The following is an 18,659-nucleotide window of genomic DNA, read 5'->3' on the forward strand; positions in this document are numbered from 1 at the left end:
ACTCATGCTAAACAGGATTTCAGAGCTCGATCTAGTAAAGATGAAGGATTAGCCAGTGTCAGCAATGTTCAGCCAGTAGTCCTGCCACAGCATGCTTCCCATCACTACTGTTGGTGCTGCTGCTGCTGCTAAGTCGCTTCAGTCGAGTCCGACTCTGTGCGACCCCATAGTCGGCAGCCCACTAGGCTCCCCGATCCCTGGGATTCTCTGGGCAAGAACACTGAAGTGGGTTGCCATTTCCTTCTCCAATGCATGAAAATGAAGAGTGAAAGTGAAGTCTCTCAGTCATGTCTGACTCTTCGCGACCCCATGGACTACAGCCTTTCTTTAAATCCCAATCACAGCCCTCATCCCATGTTCAACCCAGACCCAGGCCCCAGTCCCCATGAACCTCCTGGCTTTGCCAAATAATTGTTTGCAGATTAACAACCCATGATGAGTGTTTGCTCTTTAATCAAAACTGCTGAAAAAGAAAACAAAGAAAATTTGTCCCTTTATCTCAAGTAGTGAGAACAAAATACCTACAGCTTAAAAAGTCATTTCAACTTCAAGGTCGTACACCAAAGAAATCTCATCTCCCTGACCTCAAATGTGGCCTTTTGTGGAAATCAGAGGCTTTGCTTACCTTGGCCAGAATGATTTCAAGCTTCAGCAGGGCGGGGGCCCATTTTAACTGTCTGAGATCCAGAGGATACAGCTACGCAAGAAACAAGTCCGATTTTTCATGGGCTCTGGAATGAATGGGATCAGAATAACACATGGAGCTGCCTCTTGCCAGCCTTACCAGCTCATTTTTAGGCATGTGGGCCCACTGTAAGTATATTCAAAGACTATCTGATAAGTCTGAGAGGAAAATGTCTATGGTGCCTTCCTGACCACAGTAAGGGAATTTTTTTTTAAAGGAACTGAACGTGGCCTCCAGGGCCTCCATAGCCTGTCACCTCTGAGGAGTGGCTGCCGGGGCTGCTTCTCTTCCATTGGAGGCACCCAGGGATGTTTGACAGTCTTTCTGCCCGTTGCCTAGCAACCCCTGCAGCATTGATTATGCATGCTAAGAAATAGCAGCTATTGTCCTCTTTCCTTCTCTAGAAGGAGCTGACTGATTTGAAATCCAAGGTTTTGCATTCAGACTGACAGATGTCAGGTTCCTGTAAATTTTGACGCTGCTTGTTCCAAATGACTAAAGAGCTTGAGCAATCCGCAGAAGTCAGTTTAAGATGCGAGTTAGCCTAGGCTTGTGCAGACCCCTCAAGGGTTCAGGGCCTGAGTCAGCCTTTCCCATTAGAGTATCTGCTTGTTTGGATCCAGTTGGATTGCCCTTTTCTTGATATTTTTGGATGACCTTTGTTTCTTAGTGAAATGGATTTGCGCCTTCCCACTGAAAGACAACTGGAGAACCCATAGAGAAAATGAGGTGCATAGAAACGAGTCTTTGATCAAAATAATTCCTTTATCTTTAAGTAACTCAATTGCCAAGGAAACACTTCATTGCAGTTTCTCTGCATTAGCTGTGGATGCATTAACTATTTTTGGCTCCATCCAATTTGCTTTTCAATAGCTACAATTCCTACAACATTTTCTTGTGCTGTGAATGCACACTAATTTTCATTTTTTTAAATATAGCCACAAGTGGGCTTTGTAGGATTCATGGTCTCTCTTCCCCCTCTCCACTAACTCAGGTGTATTCCTAAAAACATAAAGTGCTGAACACAAGAGAGGCCTTAGGAATCATATCTATAACCCACGTCTCGTGTTTTATAGATGACAAATCCAGAGAAGCTGAGTGACTTCCTTGAGGCATGAGTTAAAACGAGTCATAGATGCTGTACAAGAAGACTTGGCAAGGCGCGAAATAGTGATGTCTGAGCTCAGCAGGCACTTTCTTTAGTATCTAATGAAGGGCTTTTTCTTTTCATATTGCTAAATATTTGCTTATCAACAACAGAGGAAACGATGCAAGGGTTTTGGCAAAGTTGACTGATACACTCGGTGGCACGTTGCCACAAGCCAGCTCACGTAGCATCTAACACACCATGGCCATGTCCGTGCCTGGGGGGCCCAGCCCAACATAAGAGCCATACAGCTCCCTTCACCCATCAGCTCTCATCTCAAGTTACCCCTTCAAGGAAACTTCCCCTTGCTACTCCCTGGTCTAGGTCAGACCTCCCAGTTCCATGTTATTAAGGCATCTGTACTTGTCCTTGAGAGCATTTGTTAAGGCTGTTAATCAGTACATGTATTTGTGGGTATATTTAATCAACATTTGTCTATCTTCTCCAGTAGAGTGGCATATTCTTGAGGGTAGGGATCATGCCTTTCAGCACATTGCCTAGTATGTAGTGGCAGGCAACAAATGCTTGTTGGATGGATGGATGGCCTATTGAAAAAGAGCCTTTTGAAAAAGTAAAGAGTTGGCAGTTGGCACTTCCAAGTAAGGAAATGATTTGATCAGCTATTTATATGTGTGTATAGTATATGTGTGTGTGTGTGTGTGTGTGTATATATATATATATGATGTAATCTAATGAGAAATCATTTTAGAAATAACTGAATCACTATGCAGAAATATAGAGCTATTATTGAAATTCTTTAGTTTAACTCATACTTTTTTTGCCAATGAGGAAGCAGAAGAGGGGCCCAGAGAAGATAAATAATCCTTCCAAAGTCACATAGCTTGAACGAGATCACTCAATGTCAGACCAAGGACTAAAACTCTGACCTCCACATCAGCCCAAGGCTCAATGCATCATATTTTAGTGTACTGAATCCTACACATGCCCTATAAACCAAATTGAGGAAATTCAACATGATGTATGAGGTAATACAAAGGAGTGGGTAGTTTTGCTCAATTGTGTATGATGATAAGAGAGATATTCTTGTTTTCCCAAGTAGAAAAGCAATTCAAGGAAATAGGTGGAAATAAAGAAAATTCCAGAGTGAGTGCTTTGGCCTCATGAGGGGGTGCAAGCAAAACATCTCAATCAGCTTTGATAATAAGAGCAGTATAATGTTCACTGGAAACCCAACTCAAGCTGGTTTAAGCAGAAAGGGAATTTGTTTGCCCAAACTACTGGAAAACCTTGCTGTTGGTGCTCTAGCTTCAGGCATAGCTAGCTCCCTGGCATCAGCAATTCCCTCTCTCTCTCTCTTTCTCTCTTTCCGTCTCTCGGCTTTGCTTTCTTCCATGCTGAATGCATTCTTGGGCAGGTTCTCCCCACACTATAGTAAAGATTCAGCAACAACTTCTCTGGGTTTACATGCAGCCATCCTAGCAACCCTGGAGAAGGTAATGGCACCCCACTCCAGTACTCCAGTATTTGCCTGGAAAATCCCATGGACGGAGGAGCCTGGTAGGCTGCAGTCCATGGGATCACTAAGAGTTGGACACAACTGAGTGACTTCACTTTAACTTTTCACTTTCATGCATTGGAGAAGGAAATGGCAACCCACTCCAGTGTTCTTGCCTGGAGAATCCCAGGGACGGGGGAGCCTGGTGGGCTGCCGTCTATGGGGTCGCACAGAGTCGGACACGACTGAAGCGACTTAGCAGCAGCAGCAGCAGCAGCAGCATCCTAGCAACCCAAAAGAGAACTCCTCTTTCCCAACAATTATGCACAAGTCGAAGGGCCAACTCCTATTGGTTTATCTTGAGTTGTTTCACCAGGCCCTCCAGCCAAGGGAATAGAATGTTCTGATTATCCAGGCCTGGGTCACATGCCTATCCCTGCAAATGGAAGATGAGGTCAGCTCTCCTCACACATGTTGACCAAATGTAGGGAGGCGTTTGTTCCCTGTAAGAATGTTAGAGCTTCTAAGTGAGAAGACAGAGAAAAGAGATCTGACAGGAAAAACTGAAAGATGACCAACTTAAATAGGACTTGCAGGACCTCACTGTGAGTAGAGCAGTTGCGATCTAGAAGTGCACTAGGATCTGAATTGGCCCTTAGGGCAGTCCCTTTGTTATCCTTGCAGGAGGCACTAGGTCTCTCCTCCAGGCCTCCCTGCTGGCATGACACAGCTGTCTCACCCCTCTCTGCTCCCTGGCTTAGGCTGCTGGCTCCTGCCAGCTGCTGCTCCCATGGTATCTATAACTCACCTTCAGATTCCTCAACAAGGAAATACCATGTGTCCAGTTATTCCACTCAGTGTTCCTGCCAGGCACCTGCCTGCAGTCCCAGAATCCAGTGTGGTCACGTGACACAGATGAGACCACTTATAGGCCAGAAGCAACTAAAGCCAGTTGTCTTAAAATATTTGTAAGTGGAAGAGCTTGAAAAGAACCGCTTTCCAGGAACCACCAGTTCTGGAACAGGGAAACAATCTTTAGATAAGAAAGAGTGTGATTCATTTTGATATTTGGCAAAACTAATACAATTATGTAAAGCTTAAAAATAAAATAAAATTAAAAAAAAAAGAGTGTCAAGAGTTCTCCACACAAGTTTATTTCTAAACCAGATGGCTATTTTCTTTCTCCCTTCTTCTCTTCCTTCCTTTTCTCCTTCTTGTCTTTATTCTTTCCTTCCTTCTTTTTAATTTTTAAGAAGAGTCATCCTTCTGTTCTCACATCTTGATTATTTGTGAAGTCTCTCACCCATTCCTCCCTCTTCCTGTGCCCCTCTCCTCTTCTTAATTTACTTTAGTATGTGAAATTCCTTTCCCACAAATAGAAATTGATGACAAGATTAATGTAGTTAAGAGAATATTTGTCAGTGTTGCCCTTAAAAGATAGTTTATATTCCTTAACAGAATATAATGTTGCAGAAAATACTATCAATTCCATCTTTATAAGTTTCTGGTAACAAATTGTAAAACTTTTAATAGTGGCTTGCTAAAAGACTTAATCATCTTATTGTCTGGACATTGCTAAATAGATCTCTATCTTCTTATAGTGGGAGTGCATTCTTTCCTGGTGAGTGCATGTGTATATATGTGCTCGTGTATGTGTGTGTGTGCACACTCATATGTGCTGTAAGATGGGCAGCAACATTTCCCGTGTCAGAATCCCTCTTGTACTGGAGTCACTTGGGCCCCAGTTATTAAGTTGCTCCATCAATGTCCCTTCCCCAGTAACTTCAACTTTTAACCTTTGATGGGAGACCTGTTTTTTGTCTCGTTAATTTGTCTCCTTAACCCTTTTTTTCTTGGCTTTTCTCCAATTTACATACATCTTTTCAGAAATGCTGAAACCAAGCAGTACATTCCACTCTACTGAGGACTCATCTGATACCAAACATAGCTGGGGTATTCATTTTACTCCTTTGCATCTCTGGAAAATATGCATTGTGGTAGATGGGCTGCTTTTTAAATGACTTTAACATGACAGCCCAAATCAGAGTCAAATCAGGGTCTACAGTGATCCATCAGCTCTTTTCTATCCAGTGGAATTATCTCAGTCAATTGAATGCTGGTGTATTTAAAGCCTGTAAGTATCTTGCAATTGTCCATATTGGAGGCCAACTTCTGATTCATTCTTTTGAGTCAATATTTCTCTAATATGACAGTTGCTGTGAATTAGTTTCCTGTCTTTCAAAGATTAGCATTTGTAATATGCAACTTGATATAATATACACACACAAACCATCAATCTTATTCCCCAAATTCTCTAAGTACTTAAAGTATGTGAATTAGAAATTAATCTCATGATTCCCATTAGATGTTTGAATTGTTAGAGTTGGAACCATGAGACCATGGTTTTGAAAATAAACATAGCAGCAATCAACACCCTGGCTATGAATCTTGCATTTGAGACTGCCACTTGGTATATATTTAAAATCCTTGCAAGGGCCAGTCCCATATCACTGAGCTGATATACACAGAGTGTTGGTTTCTAGTACAGTGAGCACTATCTGGGGGTGTGTGTGAGCATTACTGTTTTTATTGTCATCTAATTAGCTTTTACATTTCTAGGAATGTTAGGAGGGTAGTTACTACACTCTTCTTAGTTTCTAACATTTTATTTCTATCAAGCTCTTTCTGTCTCTGAATTTATTAAAATATACTCCTCAAAATTTCACTTTTGTAAGAATTGGTTAGAAGCTTCATCTACTTTTCTTCAGAGATGACCCTATAAGTTAGAAGAATCATAGTCTTGTGGCTATTGTTGTTGCTTACTTGCTCAGTTGTGCCCAACTCTTTGTGACCCGTGGATTGCAGCATGCCAGGCTTCCCTGTCCTTCACCATCTCTTTCCAAATACTTGAGTAATCATTGCCTGTAAGGAACCTTATGAGGAGGGTGTCTGTCTTAACGCTATTTCAGTTTAGCATTGAAAGTGAAGTCAAAGTGAAGTCGTTGCTCAGTTGTGTCCAGCTCTTTGGGATCCCATGGACTGTAGTCTACCAGGCTTCTCTGTCCGTGGGATTTTCCAGGCAAGAGTACTGGAGTGGGTTGCCATTTCCTTCTCCAGGGGATCCTCCTGACTCGGGGATCAAACCCAGGTCTCCTGCATTGCAGGCAGACGCTTTACCCTCTGAGCCACCAGGGAAGCCCCTGATGGCTTATTATCAGTTTAGCATTATTTTCCCCCAAAGCAGATTGGCTCATTAATAGCCTACTAAGGTGGATTTTATAGAATGGATCTGTCCAGTAGAAGTACAATGTGAGTCACAAAGCAAACCACGAACCGTTTGTCTTTTAAAATTTCCTAGTCTGCACAATAAAAAGTGTAAACATGCAGATGAAACTAATTTTATTAATGTATTTTACTTAACTCAATCTACCTAAAATATTTTCATTTCAACATACTGTTAATCTAAAAATATTAATGAGATATTTTATGCATACCAAGTTTTCAAAATCTGAAATCTGTATTTTACACTTGCAGCAGCACATCTCAGTTTGGACCAGCTATAGTTCAAATTATCACTGACCACATGTAGCTGTTGGCTACCATTTTGAACAGTGCAGATCTGGAAGATATCAGAAGAGTAAACAGTCTCAGTTAGAAACAGATCTTGACCCAGAAACACTTAGGCATGTTGGCCACAATTCTCACAGATATTTGTTGCCTCATAGGAGAGTTTACTCATTGTCTTTTATGCTTTAAGCACAGTGGTATGCATAGAGGATAATAAGGTTTTGCCATAATAATCTCTTTTTTTATCTTTCACCTTAACTCTGTTTCTCTGCTCTCTAAAATGTATAAGAGTTAAAAAATACTCGGCAGCCTTCGAATGGGAGAAAATAATAGCAAATGAAGCAACTGACAAACAACTAATCTCAAAAATATACAAGCAACTCCTACAGCTCAATTCCAGAAAAATAAATGACCCAATCAAAAAATGGGCCAAAGAACTAAACAGACATTTCTCCAAAGAAGACATACAGATGGCTAACAAACACATGAAAAGATGCTCAACATCACTCATTATCAGAGAAATGTAAATCAAAACCACTATGAGGTACCATTTCACTCCAGTCAGAATGGCTGCGATCCAAAAGTCTACAAGCAATAGATGCTGGAGAGGGTGTGGAGACAAGGGAACCCTCTTACACTGTTGGTGGGAATGCAAACTAGTACAGCCACTATGGAGAACAGTGTGGAGATTCCTTAAAAAACTGGAAATAGAACTGCCTTATGATCCAGCAATCCCACTACTGGGCATACACACTGAGGAAACCAAAAGGGAAAGAGACACGTGTACCCCAGTGTTCATCTTGGCACTGTTTATAATAGCCAGGACATGGAAGCAACCTAGATGTCCATCAGCAGATGAATGGATAAGAAAGCTGTGGTACATATACACAATGGAATATTACTCAACCATTAAAAAGAATACATTTGAATCAGTTCTAATGAGGTGGATGAAACTGGAGCCTATTATACAGAGTGAAGTAAGCCAGAAAGAAAAACACCAATACAGTATACTAATGCATATATATGGAATTTAGAAAGATGGTAACAATAACACTGTATACAAGAAAGCAAAAGAGACACTGATGTATAGAACAGTCTTATGGACTCTGTGGGAGAGGGAGAGGGAGAGGGTGGGAAGATTTGGGAGAATGGCATTGAAACATGTATAATATCATGTATGAAACGAGTCGCCAGTCCAGGTTCGATGCACGATACTGGATGCTTGGGGCTGGTGCACTGGGACGACCCAGAGGGATGGTATGGGGAGGGAGGAGGGAGGAGGGTTCAGGATGGGGAACACATGTATACCTGTGGTGGATTCATTTCGATATTTGGCAAAACCAATACAATATTGTAAAGTTTAAAAATAAAATTAAAGAAAATGTATAAGAGAAGGATATAAGGTCAGCATGTTAAAAAGGATAGTCTTGATTTTACCTTGTGTCACTGGAAAAAAACCCTGATGCTGGGAAAGATTGAAGGCAGAAGGAGAAGAGGGTGACAGAGAATGAGATAGGTGGATGGCATCACTGATTCAAGGACATAAACTTGGGCAAACTCTGGAGATGGTGAGGTACAGGAAGCCTGGTATGCTACAGTCCATGAGGTTGTGAAGAGTTGGACACAACTTGGCAACTGAAAAACAACTCCTAAACCACATATACGTTGAACGCACAATCATTTGTCATGTCCCACAGCATCCAGCCACACCAATAGTTTCAAATAAGTCCTCTGGCTTCTCCTACTAGCTTCCCATTAGCCTTAATATTCTGTGGAAGCATTTCAGGTAAATGTTAATCTTCCTTTGTTTTTTTCTCCTATTTTACCTTCACTTCAGTTCTGTACTTGAGTTTATTTCATTTTAATCCACTCTTCCAACTCTGGATCAATGTGAACACCAGGCAGTAACTCACTGAAGCTCTAGATAAGTCTTCTCCCTTGAGAATGTCTTCAGAAAGGATGGCGTCTTTAGAGTGTCAGGAAATTCACCAGGAATAAGACGAAATGAAGCTACAAAGCAGATGCTGGGAGTAAGAAAATAGCAGTGTTCAATGATGGGGCAAATACTCCTGTCAAAATGAAACTTAAGTGGAAGGGACTGTCAGTGAGGGAAGCTGCCACCCTGTGTCCATTGCCAAGGGACTTGGGGAACTAGCCAAGCCACCCTTAATTGAGTAAAATGACAATCAGCCACGGTGCTAAAACAGAGACGAAATTTATAAATAGGGTTGATAGCAGGATTTTTCCAGCTTCTGATTGCTGTCTGGCTGTGGTTCCACCCTTAGAAAAATTCTGTCCTTCGAGTGCCAAATTCAGAAGACGATTTTGCCCAACTCGTTACTGCCATATTTTCTGAATCTCTTAAAATAGAATTGGATCATAATTTAGCAAAAGAACTTGACATGTAAAAATGGATGGGCACATACATAGGATGAAGCCAGATTTGTTAAATACGTTTGTCCCATGAATAGTGAGATCTGCTTTCTTAAATTGAGAAATAGTACTGAAGCACAGTTTTTAAGCATAGTTTTGCACTGACAGTGGAGTTTCTTCTTGTAGGATTTTGCTCTGGGGAATGGAAATATGAGATGTTTGTTAAGTCTTTCAGTTTGATGCCCCCAACACAAGAAAACCCTGTCTTCCTTCACACTCTACCCTGCTGTCTGACATCCCTTCATCTCTCTCTTTCACTCTCTCTCTAACACACATACACATAATCTAACATTCTTGAGTCAATACTACATACCTGAAACTTGAGAAGAATGTTTACCTGCAGAATGTGTTCATGCTTTTTGATAATGACCTGAAAATCTCAGTTGCCTCCTCCAATTCATGGTTAAAGATGGAATAAGGCCTTAGAAATGAATTATCTCAGCAACTCAAAGTAGACTGCATAAAGAGACTGGATCTCTGAGAAAGTGCCACAGGCTTCAGTGGATTTCAGGAGGGAACCAAGGCAGTCTCAGAGGTACTTTCATGCCTTGGACTGACCTCATGCCTTATCCATGCATCTTTTGGCCTTCTCAGATCTTACTTAGCATGAGCGAATTGAATGCAAATTGGTTGAAGTTTCAAGTTTGAATCTCCCAAATATCAGTTTGTACCGGGGAGCTAGGGAGGTCTTTCAGCTTAGACTACCTCACCTAGTCCTCCCAGGCAGCCTGTGAAGGAAATGACTTTGTTACCCTTTCCTTACCCTACAGAAGAGAAAACCAGAGTTCAGAGAGGTCCAGAGCAGAGCCAAGGTTTGAACTTGGATTTTTTTTTTAATTATTTTATTTTTTTTATTTAATTTTATTTTTTAACTTTACAATATTGTATTAGTTTAACCATATATCAACATGAATCCGCCACAGGTATACACGTGTTCCCCATCCTGAACCTTCCTCCCTCCTCCCTCCCTGTACCATCCCTCTGGGTCATCCCAGTGCACCAGCCCCAAGCATCCAGTATCGTGCATTGGACCTGGACTGGTGACTCATTTCATATATGATATTATTTTGATGTGAAGCTAGAACTGCTCCCCTGTGGGTATCACCAGTGTTAAAATCTACACAAACTTTGGGGCCAGCTATCTAGGAGAGAGTGCTTTGGGCTGTCCTCTCCTTAACCTTGCATCCTCCTACCTGCTTTCTCTTCCAGATGCTTCCTTCATTTCTGTTCCTTACTTGGGCTCACACTCTGTCTTTCCAGATGACCAATCACTTCTCATCCCTTCCCAATGCTCCTTAATCTCTAGTTTGCACAGACCTCATGGGTCAGGGGTTCTTTAAGTTGCCAGACACTGAGATTGGCAGCCAGTGATAAATGTGTGAACACAACATATTTCTGTCAAAGGACGTAGGGGAGATGGGCACTTACCAAAATCATAATGAAAATCTGAGTGTAAGAAATGCTCCATGTGTGTTTTGCTCTGTGAGCCCAAAGCTGATAAGGACATGAGGGACATCTCTTCATGTCCATCTGTTCACCTCATCTACAAAACAGTGGGTAGATTGAAAAAAAAGCAGCTAAGAACTTGCCGATGGGTGAAACCAAGGTAAACAAATCGCCAAGATAAGTTCTTCTCACTGGGAATGCAACAGATATGAGAAGAGATTAGTTTGAAAGTGTATGAGCCCTGTTTTCTGAGCTGAACAGGAGCAGAGCCCTAGACCTCAAATTTTCAGTCACTGTTCATTTTGTTATTATATGAAGAAATGTGCAGTTTCTATAGCAACGACTATCACAGCTTTATGGCCTCTCTGAGCACTCACTGGCCCAAATCTGCTCACTTTCCAAGCAGAACCAGTGGTGCATTTAGGGACACTTCTCAGAAAACTACATTCTTGAGTGAGAATAGTGAACCCCATCACCAGACACTTTTTTTTTTGGAATGACATCTCCAGGATCTCTAGAATTTGACCTAAGAAGCAACTGTGTCTGGTCTAATAAGAAGTATACCTATAATCCCTGTCTCCTTAGGTCAGGTCACTGAAAGAAAGCTTCAAATCCTACTAAAGGCAGTTCATGAAAATGCTAGCTTCTGGCAAGGTTGTAACAGAAGAGACTTCATGATCTTGCTGCTGCTCATATTTCCTGTTGCTTATGCAAGGCAGGCCCTGTGTATTCTCAGTGTACTGTCTGGAGAACAGTCTTAGGTGGGGTCGATTGCATATTGCAAACTCATTGTGTGGTAAACTCAATGACAGACCACCCAGACCCCCTGGGAATGAAGGACTTGCTTCCTGAGTTGCTGGGAAAGCTGCAACAGACAGTCCTTGGCTGCCAGCAACTTATGAAGGCTCAGCAAGTCCACTCAAGGTCATACTCCCTTCCTGGTGTGTCCCCCATCCAATGGTTGATTGTTAAGGGGCTATAAAGGCCCAGCCCCCTTTGCCCAACTCAGGACCACTCTGAAGGCTCATCCTGCAGGGAAGATGAGCTTCTATTAGACTGCATCACAGCTTAGCCTCACTCTTTGCCCAATTCCTCCCACAGGTATGAATCCCAGTTCAGTTCAGTTCAGTTCAGTCGCTCAGTCATGTCCAACTCTTTGCGACCCCAAGAATCACAGCACGCCAGGCCTCCCTGTCCATCACCAACTCCCAGACTTCACTCAGACTCACATCCATCGAGTCAGTGATGCCATCCAGCTATCTCATCCTCTGTCGTCCCCTTCTCCTCCTTCCCCCAATCCCTCCCAGCATCAGAGTCTTTTCCAATGAGTCAACTCTTCGCATGAGGTGGCCAAAGTATTGGACTTTCAGCTTTAGCATCATTCCTTCCAAAGAAATCCCAGGGCTGATCTCCTTCAGAATGGACTGGTTGGATCTCCTTGCAGTCCAAGGGACTCTCAAGAGTCTTCTCCAACACCACAGTTCAAAAGCATCAATTCTTCAGCGCTCAGCTTTCTTCACAGTCCAACTCTCACATCCATACATGACCACTGGAAAAACCATAGCCTTGACTAGACGAAACTTTGTTGGCAAAGTAATGTCTCTGCTTTTGAATATGCTACCTAGTCAGAACTTTTCTTCCAAGGAGTAAGCGTCTTTTAATTTCATGGCTGCAGTCACCATCTGTAGTGATTTTGGAGCCCCCCAAAGTAAAGTCTGACACTGTTTCCACTGTTTCCCCATCTATTTCCCATGAAGTGATGGGACCAGATGCCATGCTCTTCCAGAATAACCATAATACGTGTCTTGCCCACCAAACTCCATCTCATCTTCTCATCAGGGATCCCGACATGTGGCATATCCCAAGGTCCATTTGTTGTCCAGGTCAGATGCATCCACACAGGGAGATCAGACTCAAGGCAGTGAGCTACACAATGACCACCAAGTGCCTGACAGAGTTCTTAGACACAGGACACAGTGCTGAGCCCTGCACTCAGGGCACACCTGGTGGATGACAGTGCTTTCATTCTGTTCCAGTGTCTACTTAAGTGAAAATAGATGCTCCCATTTGCCATCTAACTTTGATCATGACTTACTACAGTCTCCTTGGAGAAGGGAGTCACATGCCACCTCTCCCAGGAGGAGTCCTTTGGGCTTCCCTCTGACCTCCTCTTTTGCTCCCAGTGTTTGCTTCTCATGGCCTTTATCACCCATTCCACAAACACCTCTGGACTATACACCATGTGCCTGGTACTGTGCCCAGTGCCAGCAGTGCAGAGGTAGAGACACAGTCCCTGGGTCAAGGAGCTCACCTTCTATACCAGAGATAAGCAAATACACATGCAATTAGAGTGTATATGCCGGTGATATGATAGAGCTGGGATGAGGTGTACCTATGGGGGTTGTCCAACCTCGCCTGGGAGGCCAGGCCACAGGGATGTGACAACAATCCATGTGTCAGTGAACACTTCTCAGGAAGGTGATGGCAGAGCCTAGTCTTGGAGGACTGCTAGGTGTTAACCGGGTGTAGTGGTAGTCTACATATTCTTACAGGTGCTGTAACAGATTACTACAAATTCAGGGGCTGAAACAACACAAATCATTTCTCTCACAGTGTTGGGGGCAGATACCTGAAATTAGGTTTTCTTAGTTAAGGTCAAGATGCTTTGGCTCCTTCTGGAGAGTCTAGGGTAGAATTCTTTTCCTTGCCTTGTCTGGATTTTAGAGGCTCCCCATATTCCTTGGCTCGGGCCTCTTCTTCCTTCTTCCAAGCCGGCAGTATAGTATCTTCTCTCCTCTCTCATCTCTGCTTCTATACTAATAGCTTCTCTCTCTTGTTCCTCTTTGTTGTTGTTCAGTCACTAAGTCGTGTCTGACTCTTTGAGACCCAATGGACTGCAGCATGCCAGGCTTACCTGTCCTTCACCATCTCCTGGAGTCTGCTCAAACTCATGTCCATTGAGTTGATGATGCCATCCAACCATCTCATCCTCTGTCATCCCCTTCTCCTCCTGCCTTCAATCTTTCCCAGAATCGGGGTCTTTTCCAGTAAGTTGCTCTTCACATCAGGTGACCAAATATTGGAGCTTCAGCTTCAGCGTCAGTCCTTCCAATGAATATTCAGTGTTGATTTCCTTTAAGATTGTTGGATCTCCTTGCAGTCCAAGGGACTCTCAAGAGTCTCCTCCAGCACCACAGTTCAAAAGCATCAATTCTTCAGCGCTCAGCCCTCTTTATGGTCCAACACTCACATCCACACATGACTATTGGAAAAACCTCCTGCCTGTCTCTCATAAGGATCCTTATTTGTGATGACATTGAAGTCACTCAGATAACCTAGGGTCATCTCCCCACATCAAGATCCTTAACCTAATCATATTTGTAAAGTCCCCTTTGCCACGTAAGGTAACATATTCAGGGACTAGAATGTGGATACCTTTGGGGCAGGGTATTATTCAGCCTCCAACATTGGTGACTACAGCCAAGTCAGCATACCAGGCAGAGAGATGAACATGGACAGGGCAGGAGGAATGTGGCCAGTGTCATTTGGGCAGCTTTAGATATTTCATAAGGTGGAAGCATAAGTTTCAAGACAGGCATGTCAAGAGATCAAGCTGGATAAAGGTGCAGGGGAGCCAGTTCTTTCAGTCAGGCACTGTGTCTGGAGGTTGAATTATAATTGTGATTTATCACCCTATTTGTTCATGAGTGTCTGAGGGCGCTATTTAGGTCAACATTTTCTTGATGACGCTGCAGCTGTGGTCAGGGATTGGCATAGGACAGGAGCTCAGCATGTGTGTGGCATCAACAAATGCTTGTTGTGCCTGTTGTGACACTGTGGTGGGAGGCAGGATGGAATGAACAGAGAACTAGAGGCACCAGAGCCCGTCTGCATGCTCTTGGACATGGTTTTTGTGGCAGCATGACTGGCCTTCATGAGCTCGCTTGCACAGACATTTCCTGAGCCAGCAGTGAGTGGGGCACAAGCTGGGGAAGTCTTTTTGGAGAGCTTACGTAATAAAGACTGGAGATGTCTTCATTGTTGAAGCTGGAAGATGGGTATCTGAGGGTTTATTATGTTCTTCTCTCTAGCAAATATTTTCATAATATAAAGCTTTACAAAGTTTATATGAGTAGGGGTGAGGTGCACAGGGCAGCCTAGAAAGTACAAGTGAAAGTGAAAGTGAAAGTTGCTCAGTTGTGTCCGACTCTTTGCGACCCGATAGACTGTATAGTCCCTGGAATTCTCCAGGCCAGAATACTGGAGTGGGTAGCCTCTCCCTTCTCCAGGGAATCTTCCCAACCCAGGGATTGAACCCAGGTCTCCTGCATTGCAGGTGGATTCTTTACCAGCTGAGCCACAAGGGAAGCCCAGGAATACTGGAGTAGGTAGCCTATCCCTTCTCCAGGGGATCTTCCCAACCCAGGAATCGAACCGGGGTCTCCTGCATTGCAGGCAGAGTTTTTACCGACTGAGCTATGAGGGAAGCCCAAATGGCCCCCAAATGGGAGAGGTAATGACTGGGACCAGACCATGGTTAAAAACGATGATGATAAAAATCTTAACAGCTGTACCTCACACTGCTCAGAATGGCCATCATCAGAAAGTCTGCAAATAACGCACGCTGGAGAGCACGTGGCAAAAAGGGAGCCTTCCTACATTGTTGGTCAGAATGTAAGTCGGTACAGCCATTATAGAGAACAGTATGGAAGTTCCTTAAAAAACTAAAAATAGAGTTGCTGTATGATCCAGCAATCCCACTCATGACATATATCCAGAAAAGATGAAAACTTTAATTCAAAAAGATACTTGCAGCTTAATGTTTATACCTGCACTATTCATAATAGCCAAGACATAACAGTCAAGAAAACAGCCTAAATGCCTATCAACAGATGAATGAATAAAGAAAAAGTGGTACATATATACAATGGAATATTAATCTGCCATAAAAAAGAACAAAATAATGCCATCTGCAGCAACATGTATGGACCTAAAGATTATTATACCATCATACAGAGAAAGACAAATATTTGTGGAATCTAAAAAATGATACAAAGGAACTTATTTATAAAACGGAAATAGACTCACAGACCTAGAAAACAAACTTATGTTTACCAAAGAGGAAAGAAGGAGGGATGGATAAACTGGGAATCTGAGTTTAAGAGATATACACTACTATTTAATATATATAAAATAAACAAGGACCTACTATATAGCACAAGGAAATATATTCAACATCCTGTAAAAAGAAAAGTTCATGTCAGTCGCTTAATGGAGAACCCCTATGCAAATTCTTCGTAAACTGTAAAACTTTGCATATCCAGAAGGAGCTTTTCCTCAGTTCTTCATACAAACATTTTTTTTGTTTGTTTTCAATTTTTTGATACCGGAGTGTGTGATACATGGGATGAATGTCCTTCCCATCCAGGAACCTCAAGCCCCCTAGAATAATTACTTCTTGACAGCTTCCCTCTCATACCCTCAGTCTAAGCTGTGTTGATTTCTCTTCTCTGCCCCCGGTCCTCAGACGCTGAAGGATGCCAGCGACAATGCACGCAAGGACTTCCACCGCGAGGCCGAGCTGCTGACCAACCTCCAGCACGAGCACATTGTCAAGTTCTATGGCGTCTGCGTGGAGGGCGACCCACTCATAATGGTCTTCGAGTACATGAAGCACGGGGACCTAAACAAATTCCTCAGGTACGGGAGACGCCGGGAGCCAGGTGGGAGGTAGGCTCCATATGAGCTGGGGGTGAGGACAGGAAGTTCCCAGGAATGACCAAGGGGCCCCTGGACCTTTCTCTGGAACCACCTATCCTGGTGACAACACCAACGCCTGCCGCAGAAAAAGAGCCCAAGTCCACTGCATTGCTTCTTTTCCTGAACCAACAAATCCTACTAATGTGACACTAACGATTCCATTCCTTCCCACCTGCATTTATTGAGTGTTGGTTTATTAAATGGTACATGGCATGTACATCTGAGATGGGCCTTAGGATCTGTAGGAGTTTGCCTCGTGGATAAGGGAAGAGTGTTGTTCTGATAAAAGAAACAGCAAGAGCTCAGGCTCCCAGGTGTCACAGGAAAAGGCTTGGGCTGGTGAGAGTGATGAGTCTTGGAGACACCCGACAACGTTAAAAACCAGGGTGAGGGGAGGTTTAGACAAGGAGGTACGAGGAGTCATGGCTGGAAAGATGAACATTTGGACTCTGTTCTGAGGACAGAAAGCAGAACCAGGAGGTCAGTAGGTCAGAGGACTGAGTGAAAAGAACACCATCAAAAGAGTGAAACATCTAGAAGGAAGGACAGGTCTAGGGAAGACTCAGGATTGGGACTCAAGTCAAGTCCCTGAAGTCAGGAAAAGATGGCCAGCTTCATCTGGGGGTTGTGTGGTCAGGGAGAAACTGGAAGGTGGCAAAATGAGGAAAGGGGAAGCATGGCAGATAAAAGGGAGTTCTTGGGCTGCTAAATAGGGTTGTTGCTTGGATTTCCACACTGGCCAAACGGGGTCTTGTTTCAATGGCAGGTTCTCAGGCAGGTCCCTTCCTTGGGGCAATGGGTGCAGGAGTCTGGGAGGGGCTGCAAGATATAGCAAGTGAGAGACACCTCACAAAGTAAAAGGCATCGCAGAGCAGTGTCCTAGTGTCGTTAGTGAGGGGACACTTATGATCCAGGCAGGATGCTGCGCTGGAGTTGAATCTCAGCTCTGGCATGTATTAGCTGAATGACCTTGGGCAAGTCTCTTAGCTGTTCTGATGGCACTACTGAGCCAGCAGGGTAAGCATGAGGCTGAATTAGAATGAATAGAAAGCTCGTGGCATAGAAGCCTGTAGGATGTTTTCAACAAGCAGAAGCTTGAATCCTGCTACTAGTGATTTCTACTCATACACCAACTACCTCAGTGAGGGAAACTGAAGGGAGCTGGGTTTGATGTGGGAGATAGAGGATGGTTGTGGTCACCCTACTGGAACCCATAGTGAGTTTTCTTATCCTGTATCTACCAGGGGAGAGAATAAGTGTGTTGATCCCGATACTCCTTGGTGAAGGAAATCAAGTGATGCTTTTATTTACATTAAGCAGATGTGCAAATGGAAGCCACACATTTAAGATCTTACACAATGAGAAAAGTAAGAAGTCTCAGTGGTAAGGGCTGGAAGACACAGTTTTCCTTCCTGTTCTGCATCTGCTGCTTGGGGCCCACTGTTGGGGTCCCCAACCCACTTTGCCTCAATCACCTCAACCCTCAGGTGGGTCTGAGTTAGATCCCCTCAAAGACACATCTGGCTCTAACATGCTGTTTTCTTTAAAATGTAACTAATCTTTGAAAGATTAGCAGTTGTTAGCTATGATTTCTTGGTAGATAGTTTAACTTAAGAGAAATAAGGAAGATGTTCCTCACTGGCCTCAGTTTTCTCACCTGCAAAAGGGGTATAATAACACCCACCTCATGGACTGGTGTTAGGACTATTGTGATGGCTAATGTTGTGTGTTAGAAAAGGCTAGTGTATTGTTAGTTGCTCAGTCATGTCTGACTATTTGCGACTCCATGGACTATAGCCCGCCAGGCTCCTCTGTCCATGTGATTCTCCAGGCAAGAATACTGGAGTGGATAGCCATATCTTTCTCCAGGGGCTCTTCCAGACCCATGGATCAAACCCAGATTTCCTGCATTACAGGCAAGTTCTTTACTGTCTGAGCCATCAGGGAAACCCATTGTGACAGCAGGTAATCAATAGATGTTGCACCCATAGCCCTTCTTCTCTGACACATTTTCCTCTTCATTTTGGTTGAGGGGTCCATAATCCTGGGAAAGTTACACCTTTTGCGTTACTGCAGCACTTAGACTACTCTGTCTTCCTCCAGTTTCTACAGGCACTAGAGAGAGATTTCCAATAAAATCAGTACCAGTAGCTTCATGCAGCCAC

The 18,659-nt window shown here is 43.4% G+C and overlaps 1 protein-coding gene across 8 annotated transcripts in view; it reads left to right on the forward strand.

The window, feature by feature from the left end:
• The window catches only part of NTRK2 (neurotrophic receptor tyrosine kinase 2), a 413,238-nt gene that overhangs the window by 307,623 nt on the left and 86,956 nt on the right, over nucleotides 1-18,659 (forward strand). For all 8 annotated transcript variants that reach the window (XR_011568150.1, XM_070795052.1, XM_070795054.1 and 5 more), the window contains one exon: nucleotides 16,262-16,434. Coding sequence is in view for 7 of the 8 variants with exons in the window: in XM_070795052.1 (XP_070651153.1) it covers nucleotides 16,262-16,434 (173 nt within the window). In the remaining variant the exon portion in view is untranslated. The remainder of the gene's footprint in view (nucleotides 1-16,261; nucleotides 16,435-18,659) is intronic.

This window comes from Bos indicus, chromosome 8 (assembly GCF_029378745.1).
Source record: "Bos indicus isolate NIAB-ARS_2022 breed Sahiwal x Tharparkar chromosome 8, NIAB-ARS_B.indTharparkar_mat_pri_1.0, whole genome shotgun sequence".
NCBI classification, from domain to species: domain Eukaryota; kingdom Metazoa; phylum Chordata; class Mammalia; order Artiodactyla; family Bovidae; genus Bos; species Bos indicus.